The sequence below is a fragment of the Perca flavescens genome, chromosome 1 (genome assembly GCF_004354835.1).
Source record: "Perca flavescens isolate YP-PL-M2 chromosome 1, PFLA_1.0, whole genome shotgun sequence".
NCBI classification, from domain to species: Eukaryota; Metazoa; Chordata; class Actinopteri; order Perciformes; family Percidae; genus Perca; species Perca flavescens.
Window position 1 is genome coordinate 38,507,022 of NC_041331.1, and position 19,808 is coordinate 38,526,829.

Genomic DNA, 19,808 nt, shown 5'->3' on the forward strand with positions numbered 1-19,808 from the left:
TAATGAGTTAACCGTATAGAAATAGCCTAGGCTACTTTGTTGCAAGCTTTCAATATTCAATTTCTTGAATACAATACAAGAAAGTAGTAGTAGCATAGTAGTTTATTTTGAACATATAAAAACAAAAATAATAATAAAAAAATAATATATATATATATATATATAATAAAAATAACTAAGGACATGTACATTTCAGCACAATCTTTAACAATTATTGTAAGTGATTCAAATAAGAAATTCCCATGTTCAAAAAGGAGTAGGAAGAAGAAACAACCTTTTCTGGTCCTACCCCCTTTTTCTATTGTTATCCTTTAGTTAAACAAAACAATTTGATGCTTCACTTATTCATACATGTTTACATTTACATACACCTTATATCCACCTACCTACACTCACATAAACGCATGCATACACAATGACAGATGCATACATACAATTACAAAATAATTAGCATCAACATGTAATTAAAGTACCAAATGCAAAGTGTGTGTGTGTGTGTGTGTGTGTGTGTGTGTGTGTGTGTGTGTGTGTGTGTGTGTGTGTGTGTGTGTGTCCGTCCTTCCCTGCCAGTGTGTTTGAGCAGCTGGGTATAATGGGAACCAGTCAGAGCAATAAATCCTCCCAGTTTAGAGCTGACAGCTGCGGGGAGGCTTGTTCTGGTTCACCACCAGCAGTCCTGCTCCCAGAGTTAGTTGTTTTATTTTGAAGGTAATCCTGGATTCACACACTTCTCTTATTAAGTTACATTTGGGTTTTGATATATTAAGTTATATCAGAAGAACATGTCTTTCCACAAACATCTTTGAAAGCTCTTCAATGGAAGTGTAATGGAAGAAGCATATTGTGACTTAAGACCAAATAAAAAAAATGAAAAGTCAGACCGGTAGATGGTTTCATTTGGTAAACAATATCTTTAATTGCCTGTGGGAGTTTTTTAATCTTCATTTTAACTTGTGGATATACCTCCAAACGGCTATCTTTTTTTTATCACTCTCAGCTGGCTTCTTTCAATTTGTTCTTTTATATTATGAAAAAGGGCCTATATATAATTCTTCTTATTTTACAAATTTCAAATTCCTCCCTGAGATAAATAAAGTAGGCTATATAAATAATATCTATCTATTTACTGCTTTGTCATCTCTCTTTACATTAAGCACATCTTTCTTTTACAATAGAAAACTTGATTACAATATACTTTTATTGTAAAGCTTGACTTTACACAAGCCCCTATCCATATTTGTCTTTGTATTTATTCAGAATAATTCTCGGCTCAGTTCCCATTACGGTCTGTGAAATACTGTAGCAGAAATGACACAAACAGACAGATGAAAGGAGAAGTCAGCTGTTGTACAGCTGAGCTGACTCGGAGGTAACCAAGGACAGCAGGGAAATCCCTCCACAGTTTAGGAAACTGAGCTTTCATTGTCTTTGTAGAAGATCATCTATTCAAATATCACAGACGGTTCTCTATAAATATCCGACTTTGTCTCCTGAAGGCAGACTTCAGCGATGAATCATAATCTGTCTACTGGCTGAATTATTTAATCAAGCCACTTACAGTTCCCTCTTAACTTTTTACTCAGACTTTTTTACAAATGCAAAGACCAAAATGTGTTAGCCCGTCCCTCGATACTTACCAAATTCCTCTGTCTGTGCCACTCAGCATAAATCCCATTGGTTACTGCTGAAGATGTAAATCTTCATATAGGCCTATAGTTTCATGTGCATATACATTTAAAAAAAGTCTCAAAGTAATTTCCTAAAACAGCTGTTCTCTGTAGTTTTATCAAACAAACTGAAGGAATTTGTTGGGGACTATTTACAGCAGAGGATTAATCCACATTTGGTGCTTTAGGTAGTAGTTGTGGCAGCAGGACGGTGTGTGGGATTGAGTCAAAATAAGCCACAGTGTGTGTGTGTGTGTTCATGGTAATGAAGGAACTCGTCAGCCGGTGCAACAGTGTGGATCACTGATAAGTAATAGTAATAATAGTTTTTGGACAACAATGGAGCTCTATGGCACAGAGGAAGAAGATGTATCTTTGTCTTTGGATATACACATCTTTTGGTTAGATTTGTTGATAATAAGAAAACTATAGAACATCACCAGCCTTATCATTTAATTTGAGATCTTTTAGGGTAAACCTAACCCTTACAATCTGAACCAATTCTGTGTAGAGTCCTCATCATGGTCCCACATTGTCTGAAGATGCTTACAGAAGAAAGAAAAAAATCCTAAAAGCATTTGTTCCGGGCTCAGCTGCCGCCGTCGACCCCTCTGTCTGGAATTTAACCAGGAGGCTTCTGAAGACAACTGGTCCGCACACACACACACACACACACACACACACACACACACACACACACACTGAACCAACACTTATAAAGAGACTGGAAAGCTGAGCTGCGGTATTTTCCTTCATCTTTCAGGGAATCAGCTGCAGTCAGGATGGCAGAGTAAGTCCTGGTCTGAACTCAGGAGACTTTTTCAAAATCTACAAAGCTCCAGAATCCCTATTAATCATCTTCCTTCTTCTTCCTTTTTCTGTTTTCTCTAAAGGAAAAAGATGTCGTTGAGCCGGAGGAATCAGCTCAAGGTAGAGTCAGATGGTGCTGATATTTTCCTGAAGTTTCTTTTTTTTTCCAAAGTTTTTAAATTTTGTGAGGCAGTGTTTTTAATCATCGCAATCATATATTGTCATAGGCAATTACCTACAGTACTGTCAAAGCCGTTTTAATAATACGTGTTTTATGGGAAAATAAAACAATAATACAGTATAATTGCTTGATGTAAAATTATATCACCCGTTTTGTTTGCACACACAAATGCACTATATTAACGTAAGGAGAGCTGACTGACAACCAGTGCATTGTGGATATGCATTCACTAAGAATTCTCAAGAGTTTTGTGTGACTAACCCGACCTTTCCTCAAATATGAACAATCTACTGGGATGGCTCCTTAAAGTTGAATGATTACAAATCATACTCCCCCCACAAATCAGCCCTTCCCATTTTAAGACTCTGAGAAGCTGGACTTGCTTTTCTCTGATTTCTATTTTATTGAACCCTCGTGTCGTCTGCCCGTCGACCATGCAACTTTTAGTTTTTCTGGGTCAAAATTTTAACTTTTTTTCAACGTTTTGGATGTCTTTTTCGACCCTTTTGTTGCTTTTCCACCAATGTTTTTGTCACTTTTTCCCAACGTTTTTTTTCTGCACCTTTTGACGTTTTTGTGCCCCCCTCCCCCCTCACCCCCCAACTTTTTGAAGCTTTTCCCAACGTTTTTGTTACGTTCTTTTATTCAATTTTTTTTCAAATGCTATGAAATTTAATAAAACTTGTGAAGAGCCATCCACGTTATTTCTTTTGAAAATTCCATTGAAAGAAACCCAAATTTCTGATATAGAAACTTTTTGAAAATGGGTCAAATTCGACCCGAGGACAACAGGAGGGTTAAAACTGAGGTTTTGGACATTTGGGGACAGGAAAATGTGTCGGGTATGCTTGAATATCTTCTGACATTTTACAGACCTAACAATGAATTTATTAATTGTATGGTATAAAAATAACCAACAGATTACCTGATAATGAAGATTTTAGACATTACAGTAGCTGCACTGGGGCGGGGTTTGAACCATAGACTGTTAATATTAATATATACAGTCTATGGTTTGAACCCGACCTGCGGCTCTTTGCTGCTTGTCATCCTCTCTCTCTCTCTCTCTCTCTCTCTCTCTCTCTCTCTCTCTCTCTCCCCTTTCCTGTCTATGCACTGTCACTATTGAATAAAGGGAAAAGCTCCCAAAAAGTAATCTAAAAAAAAAAGGGTAGCTGCTCTACAGTAGAAGCAATGGAATAATGGTATTTATGTTCTGTGAATAACAAACTAAAGCCCCTGACACACCAACCTGACTGCTGACCATCGGCAGCAAAGGCAGTCGGACTGATGAGTCGGCTCCCCGAGGTCCAAAAAGTGCCTCGGAACACACCGAAGCGACGCTGTCTTGAGCGTACATTCTGCGAGTGCCCAAGACGTAATACAAAAAACGAAACTCTGGAAATGACAGCGCGTCACGTGAGTCTGGCTTCTCCAGCCGATAGTAATGGCGGCTTGTTCAAAATACGATCTCGTATTTTTTACGAAAAGTAAAAAAAAAAGTGTTTCTGAAAACATTTTAAGTGAGAAATAGGCCGAGCAGTTGCTGAATCTGTCTTCATTTCAGATCAACAAAGGTCAGTTTAAAAGATTATAATGTCGTGGACAGTCCCCTTTAATTAACTGTACAGCTTTAGCCTCTATGGCTAATTTCCAGCTGTAGTCCCCGGCCAGTTGACAATAGGCATCCTAAAATACAATGGTTAAAAAAATTCAAATAAAATAAATACCATTACACCTATAATGGCTGCATGCCTAAGCAAAAGGGAGTAAGACACACAAACAAGTGGCACACAATTAACTTTAACTTGAACTAATCATGGTGCTCCTACAGCCTGTTGCCGTGGTGCTCTCTCCTCCTCTTCCTCCTCTCCCTCTCCCTCTCAGGGCTTGCTGCTGCTGATCGGTCAGGTGTGGCTGGAGCAGGAGGCCAAGGATGTCGAGGAGGAGAAGATGAAGCACATGGAGGAGAACTGCCCCCCCCTCTCCATCCCAGGATGCATGCAGGAGCTTCAGGTAAACGTCCTCCATCACCTTAACTTAGATGCGCTGGGTGGAGGCCAGAAACAAACAGGACCGACATGACAGATGCTAGTCTTAGCAGGTTAATAGGACTGTACTGTAGAGGCTGTAGAGCTAAATGGGTATGTATTGTTGCACTTGCCCACAACTAGGGTTGGGCATCGTTTTGATTTTAACGATTCTGATTCCAAATGCGATTCTTCCTTTCGATTCCGGTTCTTATCGATTCTCGATACCGAGTCTTTGAAGGGCGGAGTTGAAACGGGTCCACGCTTATTTTACAGATAAGAGGAACATTTTATTTTGATTTGATTTTTGTTTTAATCTTTTACCGGGCTTTTTTAACGTAAAATAAAGCCACACTAGAGCTTACTGTGCTCCACAGCTGCAACACAACAAGCCCCTGGCCGCTATGGAAACCCAAACTTGCGCGTGTTAAATTTGGAACCGATGATCGGATTTGAGACCAAATCTTCCAAACGATTCCAATAAAGAAACGCAGACCAGTAAAATCCACTGGAGAGATACATTTCTCTGTTTGTTCATCTCACTTCAATGTTATTGCTGCAAAATGGGATTGTCAAGCAGACAAACTGACCAACACATATATAATAATAGATTACAACAGACAGCTGTCACGGCCAAGAGAGAACTCAGTAACTCATCTGAGGTTTGCTCATTTGGACGTGCCACAAGTATTACATTATGGGCAGCAGGGAGGGCATAAATCCCATATCTCTACTTCCTCCTCCTGGGCTTTATCATGCCTCCTATCCTGTATATGCCTTTGAAAAAGAAAAGAATCATTTAAACGTTTATTTCCATGTGACAATAAATAAGCCAAACCCAAGGCATACATATTTGTGATTATTGATTTAAAGCTGCATTCATTCATTTTTAATGTCTATTACAACAATAAGGAGCTGTGCCGGAAACTTCACAAGCAGATTGATTTGGTGGACGACGAGCGATACGACATGGAGCTCAAAGTAAACAAGACCAACAAGGAGGTAGATTTGTATTTTTTGAAAGTTTGACTTCCTGCCACAGTTAATTTATTAACTAATGTTGTTGTTTTTAATTTACATATGATATTTTATTTATGTGTCATGCCACTAACTGACCCATCCCGCACGGAATTACATGACACCAATACATGGGTAATTTCCTCCACAGCTTTCAGTCCAATGTCCACACACAACATTCTCTACTTTGCACAAAATTTAAAGAATCAAAAGAACGTATTACAGCAAACACAACCCATCAATTGTCCAACTAGAATTAAACATTTTGTACATATAACTAAATTACAGCCACTGAAAAATAATTAAATTACTGGGAATGTCACTTCCAGACAGAGAATCATAGATGCAAAGCAGCAAAAAGTCTGCAAATTGTTACAAAAAAAACCTGACAGATAGTTATCCTGCCTCATCTCTTTTACTTCAAATTTGTTAAATAATTCTAATCTTAAGTCATGATAATATGGACAATCCATAATAATTAATAACCACTACATCATATTTTCTACGTACTGGGCTATTCCTTTAAATGTAATCCCTTTAATCAGAGGCAACAATTATTGTCTCATTTTTTTATTTGACCTCTGTCATTGTCCACAGAAACAATGCACAATAGCAAATATTGTAAACAAGTTTATATGCATCTTCAAGACAACCCACACCAAACACTTTCCATTGAAACAGAATGTAGATTTTTAAATATAGACAAACCACACTTCCAGAAGGTCTGAGTGACTGTCATCTCTGTCAGATTGAGGACCTGAAGATGAAGGTTCAGGATCTGAATGGGAAGTTTAAGAAGCCGGCCCTGAAGAAGGTGCGGATGTCGGCCGACGCCTTGCTGGCCGCTCTGCTGGGCTCCAAACATAAAGTGTCCATGGACCTGAGGGCCAACCTGAAGCAGGTTAAGAAGGAAGTCAAAGAGGAGGTGCGTGCTTTGGATTTTAACATTAGACACTCAAGGACAGTATACAGCACAATTACATTTAATTTTGGTATAATTGAATCCTCTTGCTCCTCTGATTTCTGTGGTTTCATCTTCAAACTTTAGCTCACCCAGCAAAATAATACAACATAGAGGACTTTAGATCAGGGGTCTTCAATGTTTTATAAGCCAAGGAACACTTAACTGAGAGAGACGGAGCAGGGACCCCCTACTACAGCACATACAGTATATTGTATAAAATTAAGTTGCATATTAAACTGAGCCTACAATAACGTGAGGGTGGCCTTAAGCCTTTATACTTACCTTTTTAGTGCATAGAATACTAAGCTATTAAAATAATAATTGCTGGCATGATTTTATAAATCTTGTTTTAATGTTAAAAAATACATGTAGCACAGTGAATCCTTAACTGTATCTGTGGATGGCTACCACTACCTTACCTATTGTCTACCTTAGACATGATTTGAATCTGTGTGCTGCTGCTCTTTGCATGTGTTTCCTTGCAGGAGAAGCAAACAGGCGACTGGAGGAAGAACGTGGAAGACAAGGCTGGGATGGGTGGCAGGAAGAAGATGTTCGAGACAGAGGCTTAAACAGCCGTGTGTTGCTCTTCTTTTTACTATAATTATTCATTTCTTGTATCATGTGACTCCATTTTGTTGGAACAGTGTATTAAGAAAAAGAAACATGTGGTGCTCTTGTGTGTTTCATGGCAATAATTTAATAAATCATGAAATATAAATGTGCTACATTGTCTAGTCTGGCATTTTGTGTTTGTTGTCTTTTTCATATGGGTTGGGTGTGTTTCTAAGTTTGTTTGTAGACGTTACTTTTTTTGTGTGTGATGAAAAGTGCTCATATTATGCTTTTTGGCTTTTCCCCTTTCCTTTAATGTGTTATATATCTTTTTTGTGCACGTTTTAGGTTTACAAAGTGAAAAAGCCCAAAGTCCCCCCCAAAGGGACTTACCATCTCCAACAGAAAACACTGTTCACAAACTGCTCCAAACAGCTCTACTGTAGTCCAGCCTTTACTTCAGAGACCAACGTGGTCACTTTGGAACACACGTTATAATGCTCGCCTAGCTGCTAGCGTGGCACACCCTCAAACTTCTGACTGGCTAGTAGTCCTTACCTAGGTACTGTGCATGAGCGACTCCCAACAAAGATGGAACAGAAGTGCGATGCCTCACTCTGTAGCTAAAACAGAGAGCTCAACACACAGGGTGAAAAGAGGAGCTGCAGCAATGTGCTGTACAACAAAAATATGGTGTTTTTTGAAAATTAAACCTATTCTGATATAACCTCTAAATACAATTATGAACCTGAAAATGAGCATAATATGAGCACTTTAAATAATAAGTGTGATGCTTATGTGAAAAGAAGATCTTGTTGGAGGCAGTGGCCAAGTTGGGCCACTGCCTTAAAACTCTGTTTAAGTAGAGAAAAACAAGCCAAAAAATGTATTTAATATTGTCATTATCATTTAGTTATTTATTTATTTTTTTCTAAAAATGTAAATATTAGATATTCCAGTTGGTGGCGGTAATGCACCAAATCTATTGAATAAACATTTAAAGAAGAAGAAGAGGAGACGTCATGTGATACGCTAGCCAGCTGGTGGAAGCAGAATGAACTAGCTAGTGTCCCAACAACTATACCATCAGGCTGCGATTATTAGCATTTAAAGGCAAACATCTGTAAACCACCTTTTAAAGGAATAAGACAAGGCGCTGCTGGCCGCTAATTGCCCACACAAAGAGACAAAAATGACGGCGGCGGTATTTTTCGGCTGCACCTTCATCGCCTTCGGCCCAGCCATCTCCTTGTTCCTGTTTACAATCGCCCGGGATCCACTGAGGGTCATTTTCCTCATAGCAGGGTGAGACTTAATCTATATTTATCAAAGATGGAGGTTAGTTAACGTATCTTCATCATAGCAGGGGGGTTACTGTCGTGTTTAATTAGATAAAACACAGGATTTACCAGAGCTAGCTTGCTAGCTAACAGACAGACCGCTTTATGAGCTAGCTGCTACTATTAGCTTCCATTTTCGGACATCTTGCTAGTTTCTTTCTTATTCTTCATACATTAAGTAAATACTAGACTGTTTTTCAGGCTTGTTCTCACACATATACACTAATAAATAACAGAAATATCGTCACCTTCCTAAAATAATTTCAGAAAACACAAACTGAACCAAATACTGAATATATATTTATTAATAATTTAACTCAAATGTTATGACAATAGATGACTATTGACATACTAATAACAATATGTCAGTTATGCAACAAGAGGGATAAATGCCTTTGTGACTTAAGCAATTTTAAACCTTCAGCTCTGTCAACAATCAGTTTGTTTACATGCACAGAAACCTCATCCCTCATCTATCGGGGACAAGCCCTGAATCCTGGACATAACTTCAGTGATAGAGTGGTAGATTCTTGTTCTTCTTGAAGCGGCTGCCATTTTGAAAAGCTTGTAAAATTGCCTAAGTCGCATTGTCTTTTGTCTTAGGCTAAATAAAACGGCCTAAGTCACACTCTTGACATAGACCATTACATTAAAGGTGTAGAATCACATGACCTGTTCAGCTGAGGATGTAGTCCATTTTACCAGAGGTGGCCAGCACCATGAGGAGATGATTTAGCCAAGAAAATCATTTTTGCCCAAAAATGACAGGCCATTATTTTAAGAATGTGACGATACGATAAGGTGGCTGTTCCCTTTCCTTTATTGTGTTATATATCTTTTTTTGTGCACGTTATAGGTTTACAAAGTGAAAAAGCCCAAAGTCCCCCCCCAAAGGGACTTACCATCTCCAACAGAAAACACTGTTCACCAACTGCTCCAAACAGCTCTATTGTAGTCCAGCCTTTACTTCAGAGACAAACATGGTCACTTTGTAACACACGTTATAATGCTCGCCTAGCTGCTAGGGTGGCACGCCCTCATACTCTGCTTCTGACTGGCTAGTAGTCCTTACCTAAGTACTGCACATGTGCGACTCCCAACAAAGATGGAACAGAAGTGCGATGTCTCACTCTGTAGCTAAAACAGAGAGCTCAACACACAGCGTGAAAAGAGGAGCTGCAGCAATGTGTAGTACAACAAAAATATGGTGTTTTTTGAAAATTACTTTAAAATTGGGTATTGAATGACGAGGCATTTTTCGATACTAAGGCGGCAATTCGGTCGGTGCCTAAAAAGTATTGAATTCAGTACCCAGCCCTGTTCAGTTGCCATAATTAACTTAGTGTCACACCTGCACGTTACAGAGCTTTTTAATTCTTATAAGTAACTGTGAATCTGTTTATTTTTCATCTCAGAGCGTTTTTCTGGCTGGTGTCTCTGCTGCTGGCCTCTCTCGTGTGGTTCATCTCGGTTCAGATCAGTAATAAGGACAGCGCGACACAGCAGAAAGGTCTCCTCATCTTCGGCGTGGTGCTCTCCGTCCTGCTGCAGGAAACCTTCCGCTTCGCCTACTACAAGCTGCTGAAGTAAGTCGCTGCCACGTAGTACCCAGCCTGAGTCTGATGTTCTCGACACAGTCTTTGTTATAACACGGACAGTCTCACGCTGATTATATTCAGTGTGACTCATTTCAACTGGTCCGGAGCCTTTTACCGTTATGATTGTTCAGATTTCCATCTCATTCTTCATTGTAACAGTAGAGGTGTAACAATTCCAAATTTTGCTCTACAATGAATTGTCTCAGAAATAATTGCAATCAACAATATAATTGTCTCTTTCAGTCAAAAAAAAAAAAGATTTACCTTTGAACAAATTAAAGTTGTCCCTGTCATGTGACCCAGATAAAGTAATAACACAAATACACAGCCTCCTTATTAACATCAAACATTTTTCCTAACTGTATCCCCTCTTGTCATTTTTGTTATTTTGAACGTGTATAGGGCCAAGTGCCAACAACTAACAATTGAAATAGTAATATAGTCCGAACAATAATCCCTTGTATATATTTATTTGTTATTTTAATTTGGCATATCTAAACAAAATCACCATTAATTGTGGTTAAACAAAGAAACCGTGATTTATGGAGAATTTTCTTTTTTTTTTTTTTTTACAATTATGTAATAATTGTTCTAGGCCTACGTAAGACTTTTAAATGTTGGCATACATTTACTTTTCATTTGATTATTTAGTATCTTCAGTCAGCACTGGATTTTTACTGCTTGTGAAGTTTAAAGGAGGGGAGGAAATTGTAAACATAATCCTGTACTAGATCAGCTAAGATCAAATAATTGCTGTGCCCAAAGTCCATACTACTTTATTTATTTTATTTAATTTTTTTTTACAATTTTGTAGTTATTGGTATAGAACAAATGAAAATACTTAATGCATTCGGAAGTCAATCAAACGGCAACTTAAAATTTCCACTGCCAAATACCAGCTGTCTTTCCTTTGTGCATTCCATCAATAGTGTCCATGAACAGGCAGCACACTCAAAAATGAAGTGTATTTTAATGTGAACACTGACTTTTTTGAGATTACTCAATTTTCTCCCACAATGCTTAGAGTTAACTTTTTGATATTAATGAACTTCTGTTACATTCAAGCCATTACCAAATGAGTTGCTAAAAAGCTAATTAAGACTATCAGCTCCACACAACTCTCTCTGGATTTCTCAGTATGGCTATGTTCAGAAGAATGTGTCGTCCGGTGACTTTCGCGCGCAGAAGCTCAAGTGAAGAAGGCTTGTATCATGTGGACACTAGTGATGGTCAAATGAAGCTTCGCGAACCAGTGTCTTTACTTTCTGAGCTCCCTAGATGGTGCTGTCTGTTCAACAAAGGGTTTGAAAACCCATTGAATTGCCATTCATTTAACCTTTTTTTTTAACAGAGAGCCCCATCTAGTGAGCTCAGAAAGTAAAGACACTGGTTCGCGAAGCTTCATTTGACCATCACTAGTGGACACACCGACAGTGTTGTTGTTATTACTTAGAATTCCTCATGGGGGCGACAGAAACTACCCACAATAGCTTTAACATGTAGTTGGAAATTGGGACATAGCTACTGTAATGTTAATGCTAATGAACAGTGAACACCAGCAGCCACTAGAGGCCACTGTAGTTTCTTTTTAATTAAAGCAACAGTATCTTGACTACTGGTCTATGAAAGATGTTCATGCTGTAGTGAAATAGATGGCAACCAGGGGCAATTGGAAAAACATTCCAAAATATAAAAAAGTACGACATTCTTTCTGAAATGGTCAATGTTAGTAGAAAGTGCACAATATGTGATTCTGTTGAACAAATAAATGTGGAGTTGTTTCTGCATGAAAATGACACAAAATGACAAAAAAATAGACAAAGAACAGAATGTCTTCCTTTTTTAATACCTCACATATATTTTGCCGTTTTGAAGTGGAACTCTAGCTTCGTGGCAAAGCTCAAATATCTGACGTACACAAGGACCCAATGTCAGGACTCTTTAGTTTGAGACTTTTGTTGTAATCAGTAGTTTTTTGTAAAAGAAAGAAAAGACAAAACAACAAATAGCCGTTAACACAAGTTTATAAGAAAACCGAGAATGATATAAAATCATATAGATAAACAAACAAATCTGACAGACTAGGTAAAAGAAAATGAACAGTAGACAATAGTTTGAGACTTTTTTTTTTTTTTTTTTTTTTTTAACGTGAAGTAAACTTTCAACTTGTGTAGAAAACCTCTGCACTTTTATCACCATCGTTTCTCACCTTTTTGTCTTTTTCTATTATAAAGGTTCATTGTTGCAGCACATATTATCCTCCTCTAACTAACATACATATTTACTTCTTGGTGTTCTTGTTTACAGCAGCGCACAGTGAAACTACGAGCTAAAACGCTGATTGATGTGTGTGTTTGTTTGTGTGTGTTTCCTTCAGGAAAGCTAATGAAGGCCTCCTCACTCTCAGTCAGGAGGAAACCATGCCAATCTCCATTCGGCAGCTGGCCTACGGTACAGTTAGTCTGCACTTCACTTCACATCCCTATCTGTCTTTATATTTTTATTTTACTCAACACTGACTTTGGATAAAGTGTCATTCCTGCTTCCCCACTGCGGAACAACACCTGATAACTATTTAGAGAAATTTAGAGCCCTGCTCGGGCTTAAAATCTAGGCCCTAGCCCGGCCCTGGCCCGAGATGCTCGTGCCCTAGCCCGGCCCTTGTCCGACAGCTTATTAGAATTCTTGGCCCAAGCCCGACTGGAGCCCGTTCTTTTTTTTTCTTCTTTTTTTTCCCCCCATAACACAACTACTATTGCGGGCTCTGTTAAAATAGTTCAGTTTTGTTTTTAATGGCAAAGTGGTTATATTTCTTTTCGCTTCTTTGTGAAGTTAATTTAGAAAAATGTTTGTTTGTTAGTGCCCGTATGACTATTTTAGAAAAAGTTAATGAATTAAAAAGTCCACATGGGATTTGCTTTACACGCTCTGGATTTAGCCAATGGTCGAACTTCCACCTACCAATGAAACGAGTTCTAGTCAATCAGAGGCAAATTAGGGCGGGTCTTTGCAGAAAAGCGAGAGTGTGGTGTGGTCTCCGTGGTAATGCGGTTAAAAAAAAAAAAAAAAAAAAAAAAGGGAGGCAAAATTTATCAAACTTGGAGCATGAAGATACAGCTTTAGTTGAGAAAGGAGTTCAAGGAAGACACTGGACGGCAGCAGCGGTAAGACAGTGTTGGTAGTCATTAGATGCTAGTCACAAAGCTTCGGTCCGCGCACTCTGTCGTACGAGTACGTTACCGGCAACGACGGCTACCGCTACGACTGCGCCTTCACTGACCGACCGTGTTTGTGATACAAACAATACGTGTGTGCACGTTCATATGTTTCATGAATGTACTAATTTGCTTTTTTTGATGATGACCTGGCCAAAGTAATGATGCATTTTTTTTGATACTAAGGAGGCAATTTGGTCGGTGCCTAAAAAGTATTTAATTCAGTACTCAGCCAGGGATCTCAAAGGTGACAAATGCAAAGTAAAAACCAAAAACAGAACGCACATGGGTGTGCAAAGCAGAAAAAGAGAAGAAAACTGAAGTGTGACTAAATGTGCATTTACAAATTTACTGGATTTTTTCCCTCCACAAAAACATAGACGTTGAAAAAATGTTTAGCCATCGGATAATCCAAATTTGCTTTTCTGATGGCATACTTGTGTTCGGAGACGATGTAAAAGCAGCCACATATACAAGATAAACGGCACACAACAGATGTAGTGTTACAGTTAATACATGTTTTGATGTCATACACCTTATGAGTTCTGATGTCTGAATTTCTTGCACTTTATATCAGCACAAGGGTTGCAAAGGCCCCATTTATAAGGACCTTGAAATGGTTGATGAAGCCAGTTTCCCCTCTTATTCTAAACACTCTTCCGTCTTTGTCGTTTGGCCTCAGTGTCTGGACTCGGCTTCGGCTTCATGAGCGGAGCGTTCTCGGTGGTGAACATCCTGGCGGACTCTGTGGGACCGGGGACTGTCGGGATCCACGGGGACTCGCAGCACTACTTCCTGTCCTCAGGTACCAATGCACGCAGACATTTCCAGTTTTTGGACGAAACCAAATTCAACCGCTGTCAGCTACAGTGTGTCCTAGGGCTGCACGATTTGAGGAAAATATGCAATATGCGATAGCGTTGAATATTGCGATAACAACATTAATTGCAATAAATAAACGGATATTCAAGTGTACTCAGTTCTGAATTTCTGCTGTTTTCAGTATTCTGCTAAAATACAACAAATTGCTTGGTGAGTTTAAAGCAAACATAAAGGAAATAATTTCCAACATTCTTTTATTTCACAAATTTAACATTGAATATAAAAGGAACCACTAAAGAAGAATGATCATTACATTTTAAAGTGCAGTTCTCTACTGATGTTTTCTTTCAACTAAACACAAAAACTCTCTTTAGCATCTTTCGTGATATGTCGCAGCCTTTTGCGTTAATGTTTATTGCGACAGTTGATATCGCGATGACGATAACCCCCTAGTGTTTACTTTTCTTGGTGTGTGTGTCTGTGTGTCTGTGTGTCTGTGTCCCACCCAAACATCAATGTATTTAGTCTGTAAAGTTGTTCCCGCCTCTTCCCTCTGAAGTTAAAGAAAAGTGGGTGCCTTACTGATATTCATTTGAGGTATAGTTTAGTTGTTTATGCAGTCCCGCACGTAACCCTTTTCCTTTTTCAGCCTTCATGACCCTGGCCATCATCCTGCTTCACATGTTCTGGGGTGTCGTCTTCTTTGACGCCTGCGAGAAGCAGCGCTGGTGGGCGGTGGCTGCTGTCGTCATCAGCCACCTCACCGTTTCCTGTCTGGTGAGTGTTGCTGGGGTGGGTTGAGGGTTGATGAGGGCTGGGTGAGCTCTGGGGCTTTCTTTCTTTCTTTCTTTCCATTTGTGCTGCCAAAAAGATTGGAAGCTTGGGGGCTTTAATCAGAGCAAACACCGTGAGATCTGGTGGCTTTTAAAAGCTATAGCAGCCCTTCCAAACTCGGGGCAAAGCACTCCAAATTATTAGAATTGTTTTAGTCTCAAATGTGTGCAATAAAAGAAGTCTGCGTGGATCCGTAATAATGGTAGAAGTGTTGCATTAAATGTAGACTAGGGTTGGGTACCGGACCCTGTATTTTTACCGTTACCGACCGAATCACGTCATTATTACCGAGTATTTGTTCGCGTAAAAACAAACGGTGCCAAATTTCAGTACCTGAGAGCGCGAAAGCCCAAGCTTATCTGTCCTCTCTGCATGTTGACTGAGAGCGGCGCTCCGACGCACACACGCACCCATCATCACATACCCTTCACCATACCTACAGATTGGCATGGTTTTATGTCGGTTAGCCTAATAACTGGTTTGATTTGCATTGAGAGATGATCTCATGGCGAAGTCCCCCATGCCAATCTCTAGGTATGGTGAAGGGTATGTGATGATGTGGGGCTATTTTAATTCCAAAGGCCAAGGGAACTTCATCAGGATACATAGTATCCTGGATCCATGAAATAACTGGCCTTCAAAAATAAAAATCTGCCTGCCTCTATGGGAATTTAACATAGGGGTGTAGTGACTTATGCCCCCGGTATTTTAAGGAAGAACATTTATTTATTTATTTACGATACATTATTCATTCACAAAGAAAATTGGTGTCCTGAAAGGTTGGATTTTTCCTCATTCATTCCTCATTTTTATTAAGGCATTAAGATCAAAATTTTTATATATTCCTCTTTTTAGTCAACTTTAGCATGGGTGTATTCACTTATGCTGAGCACTGTATGTATTGTTTTTAATGTCTATGTCCGTTTCTCATCTTCTCGCACAGACCTTCCAGAACCCCGAGTACGTCGGCAGCCTGGTTCCCACCTACGTCATCTTGTTCCTGATGGGCGTCTGGGCCTTTTACTCGGCCGGCGGCTCCCTCAGGAACCTCAAACTCTGCATCACCTGCAAAGACAGGGACTTCCTGCTCGCCAACCACCGGCCCAGATAACGCAGCACGCCCTGGCAGTGTGCAGGACTCTCTATCCAAAGATCACCGAGTTCAGACACACACACACACACACACACACACACACACACACACACATACAGCGAACACCGCAAAGAAGCAGTGTTAATCTGCTGTTTCACGTAAGAGGCATTTCATCTTAAATCTAAAAAAAACATGAAAGTAAAAGCAGTGGAAGTTCCTTGAAGGAAAGGAAAAAGAAAAAAAAGATGATTTAGATTCCATCTCCGAGGCTTACGGTGCAGATCCACTTGTCCGTGCCCACTCTATTCCTATGGGTGACGTCAAGCGACTTCAACGCGCACGCAAAGCACTCCGGGAAGGTCATGCGTCAAAAAGGCATCAGCCAGCTTTATGCAAATGAATCTGTTGAACGCGACGCGACTATCCAGTAGAAGTAGACGAAAATCTTTCAAACTGACCTTTGTCGATCTGAAATGAAGACCGATTTAGCAAATGCACGGGCTATTTCTCGCTTAAAATGTTTTCAGAAACACGTTTCGGTGAACTATTTTTTTGTAAAATACGAGATTGTATTCTCAACGAGCTGCCCATGACACTCTGTTGAAATTCTCGAGTAGCCACACCCACGTCACACATTCGTCCAATCAGCTGCAGGTCAGGGGCGTGGAGCATCAACCATGGCTGTATGACATCGCGACACCACGCAACAGTCGTGTCGCAAAAGTGGATCTGTACCGTTAGTTTGATTGTATGATGAGGTTCTATCCCAAAAATCCAGTATGTGATATCTGGCTGATAAGTGTTCCCAGTTTGTTGCCCGATGCTCTAAAAGAAACAACATACCTACAAATGGTATTTAAAGTTGGCGTCACTCTTTACATTCTGTACATATTCCGATGTTTTCCACTTTTCTCACGGCTATCTTCCTTTCAAATGACGTGTCAAATCTTTCAAAGGGTGGGTTTATCGTTTGTTAACAAAAACTTTGTGTAAATATTTATGCATTTTTAATTCCCTGGTGTGTAGATAGTGAGACGTTTTAACCCCCTTTTTTCATGATGTGATCACTTTAGTCCGTGTAAGAACTTGCCTTTTGATTTGAAATGAAAACCGAATGAATGATCTACGGAAGCTGAGAGGGGACACACGGACTGGCTGGATTAGTTGTTTTATGCCAGTTGTCTTGAGGTCACGACTTAATTACTTCTGTTGGAAATATGTATTAAGTCACCGTGACTTCCTTTAGTTGTTTGATTCCACGCTTGAGTATTTTGCTCTTCATCAAAGATACCGGCTACTAATTTAAAGGCTAAACGCACAAACATTTCATTTAACCCTAGTGTTGTCTTCCCGTGGACCATACAACTTTTAGTTTCCCTGGGTCAAAATTTAAAATTAAAACATTTTTTTTTTTTTTTTTTTTTTTTTTTTTTTTAGCATTTTGGATATCTTTTTCGAAAAAATTGTATCACTTGCCTTCACATTTTTTTTTGTCACTTTTTCCGATTTGTCTCTGTTGATTTTTTTTTTTTCTGCACTTTTTTTGACATTTGTTTAGTTATTTTAGCTTCTTTTTTTTTCAAATGCTATAAAATTGAATAAAACACCCTAATTCAATGAAAGTAGTGACCTGATCATTTATTTTACTTGTGAAGAGCGTTGTATGGAACAATCCACCTAATTTTTTTTTTTTTTTTTTTTATTTGGTTGAAAGAAACCCAAATTTCTGATTTCTTTTTGAAAATGGGTCAAATTTGACCCAAGGACATCCGGAGGGTTAAACAAAATTAATTAGCATGGTTGTATGGTCATTTATTATTTTTCCTCTTGTTATCACAAATCGCTCTTAAAATATCACAAGTTTTTGTCCCGCAGGAATTAGAACATTTTAATCGGTACCAGCAGCTGTCGGCAACCTGAGAAGAAAAATCTTTAATATCACCAAGTACCACGATACTAAAGTCCTTCTCTGAAGGGAACGGGAGTCAAATAAAAACTCTCAGCTTCTAAATAGATTAGCAGACGGCTCATGTACTTTATTTCTCACTCTTCTGTGTACACAAACCCACGCTAAATTCATAAATACGCCCATGAACATGTGGAAGTGTTGCCTCTGGGATCTTTGAATGTTGAAATTGTTTTTATGTTCGTAACCAAGTGCAGGAGCTACAGCAAAATGTCTCCGATACGTTCCAAACACAAAATAAATTTATGGTGCGCTGACCAAATGGCTATTGAATGTTCAAATTTTTGCCAGCCACTCAACAGAAAGATGATTTATTTATTTTTTTGTCTGGAGAGTGAAGCAAAGCCACCAAATATATATTTGGCTGTTCGATGGTGGATTTGTATAGCCTGGTTGACTCCAGGATCGTGATATTTTCCGTGGCAATGCTGTATAAATACACGTCAAGTATCAATCTTTTATTATATACATTTCGTTACTAGAATAATAAAATCAAATGTTAAATGAACCAAAAGAGAAAGGTATCTGTTTTAGATAAAAACAGATTTTGACAAAGTTTGCCTTTGGGGACATAATTTGAAATTGGGTGTGGGGGAGAAGGTATTAAATTGCAATATATCACACAATGTCACAATATGTTTAAAATTGTCATTGTGATATTATCACAATGACAAAAGTATGGTCCTAATATCTTATCATGGAGCCTCTGGTGATTCCCACCCTTACTAACATGGTAAACATTATAAATGTAATTAATAAAAGTAATTGTGTGCACATCCCACCTTCTGGCAGGTGCAGGACAAATGAAAGTACGATGAGTGAAAAAAAATGTAATGTCCTAGGGTCGAAACGTTGCATTTATATTAAATTTGGGAGTTTAAAGCAGTGCTGCGGACATTACATTTTTTTTTGTTTAAACCTTATAAACGTACCTGCTAAACATCAGCATGTTCTGTTAATGTCAGCGTTATGGGCATCAAGTAGGGCCTTACAGAGCAGCTAGAGCTGGACTCGGGTTGAACATTTACATCTTCTGAAGAGTCTGGGAACGAGTGGCGCAAACGGGTTAGAGACGTGAGGAACTAATGAGATAAAAAAAATAACATCAGATGTAGTCTTCATCTCCTGCCACAACAGAAAGACTTACAGTAAATCTCCAGGAAACAATCAGTCATTTCATGGGACCTTTTTAATGAGCAGTCTGCAGGGCACAAAGGAGGCGCCGTGTGTGTGTGTGTGTGTGTGTGTGTGTGTGTAGATGGGGCAAACGCCTTGTATGTTTCGGAAGGTATCTAGGTTGCTTAAGCAGCTGTAGGTTAGGAGTGTGTGAGACTAATCGCACAAACAAATTTCAAAATGTTTCCGTTTTTTTTTTTTTTTAAATGTTGCTTCTTAAAACCCAGTTTCACTCTGTCCCCCAGTTCTCTATTTCTTTCTCTCTTTCTCTCCTGGTCCTGTTTCCATTTATGAAAGCAGACACCTCCTGGCTGGGCGACACAAAGCCTGTTGGGGTCTCTGAGGGCTCCAGTCAGTCAAAGGCCTTTTTTTTTTTTACCCAGACAGCAGGCAGACAGACAGACGGAGGAAACATTTCCTCTGCTGAAAATCCAAATTTCACATCCTAATACTTGTCTGAGCAGCTGGTGACCCTGAGGTCACCAGCTGCAATATTAAAGGTGTGTGTTTCCTGTCGGGTGGTAGGAGGTTGTGTGTTCA

At 39.1% G+C, this 19,808-nt stretch overlaps 2 protein-coding genes across 2 annotated transcripts; both read left to right on the forward strand.

Annotated features, from left to right (window-relative positions):
- Positions 1–2,399: 2,399 nt before the first annotated feature.
- On the forward strand, positions 2,400–7,394 carry LOC114556577 (troponin I, fast skeletal muscle). The gene is made up of 6 exons (XM_028579573.1): positions 2,400–2,457; positions 2,561–2,597; positions 4,546–4,674; positions 5,601–5,690; positions 6,454–6,630; positions 7,155–7,394. Exons 1-6 carry the CDS (start codon positions 2,450–2,452, stop codon positions 7,239–7,241), a joined length of 528 nt encoding a protein of 175 aa, XP_028435374.1. The 5' UTR covers positions 2,400–2,449; the 3' UTR covers positions 7,242–7,394.
- An 849-nt stretch (positions 7,395–8,243) lies between these two features.
- aph1b (aph-1B gamma-secretase subunit) lies at positions 8,244–16,581 on the forward strand. Its single transcript, XM_028582327.1, has 6 exons — positions 8,244–8,529; positions 9,980–10,150; positions 12,540–12,613; positions 14,060–14,182; positions 14,849–14,976; positions 15,977–16,581. Exons 1-6 carry the CDS (start codon positions 8,417–8,419, stop codon positions 16,142–16,144), a joined length of 777 nt encoding a protein of 258 aa, XP_028438128.1. The 5' UTR covers positions 8,244–8,416; the 3' UTR covers positions 16,145–16,581.
- Positions 16,582–19,808: the final 3,227 nt, after the last annotated feature.

Excerpts from the sequence above, each read along its gene's own strand:
- LOC114556577 (XM_028579573.1), top strand. Across the intron at positions 5,691-6,453 it reads TAAACAAGACCAACAAGGAG|ATTGAGGACCTGAAGATGAA; the intron begins GTAGATTTGTAT and ends CATCTCTGTCAG. Across the intron at positions 6,631-7,154 it reads AGAAGGAAGTCAAAGAGGAG|GAGAAGCAAACAGGCGACTG; the intron begins GTGCGTGCTTTG and ends GTTTCCTTGCAG.
- aph1b (XM_028582327.1), top strand. The coding sequence starts at position 8,417 with ATGACGGCGGCGGTATTTTTCGGCTGCACCTTCATCGCCTTCGGCCCA. Across the intron at positions 8,530-9,979 it reads GTCATTTTCCTCATAGCAGG|AGCGTTTTTCTGGCTGGTGT; the intron begins GTGAGACTTAAT and ends TTTTCATCTCAG. Across the intron at positions 14,183-14,848 it reads GCACTACTTCCTGTCCTCAG|CCTTCATGACCCTGGCCATC; the intron begins GTACCAATGCAC and ends TTCCTTTTTCAG.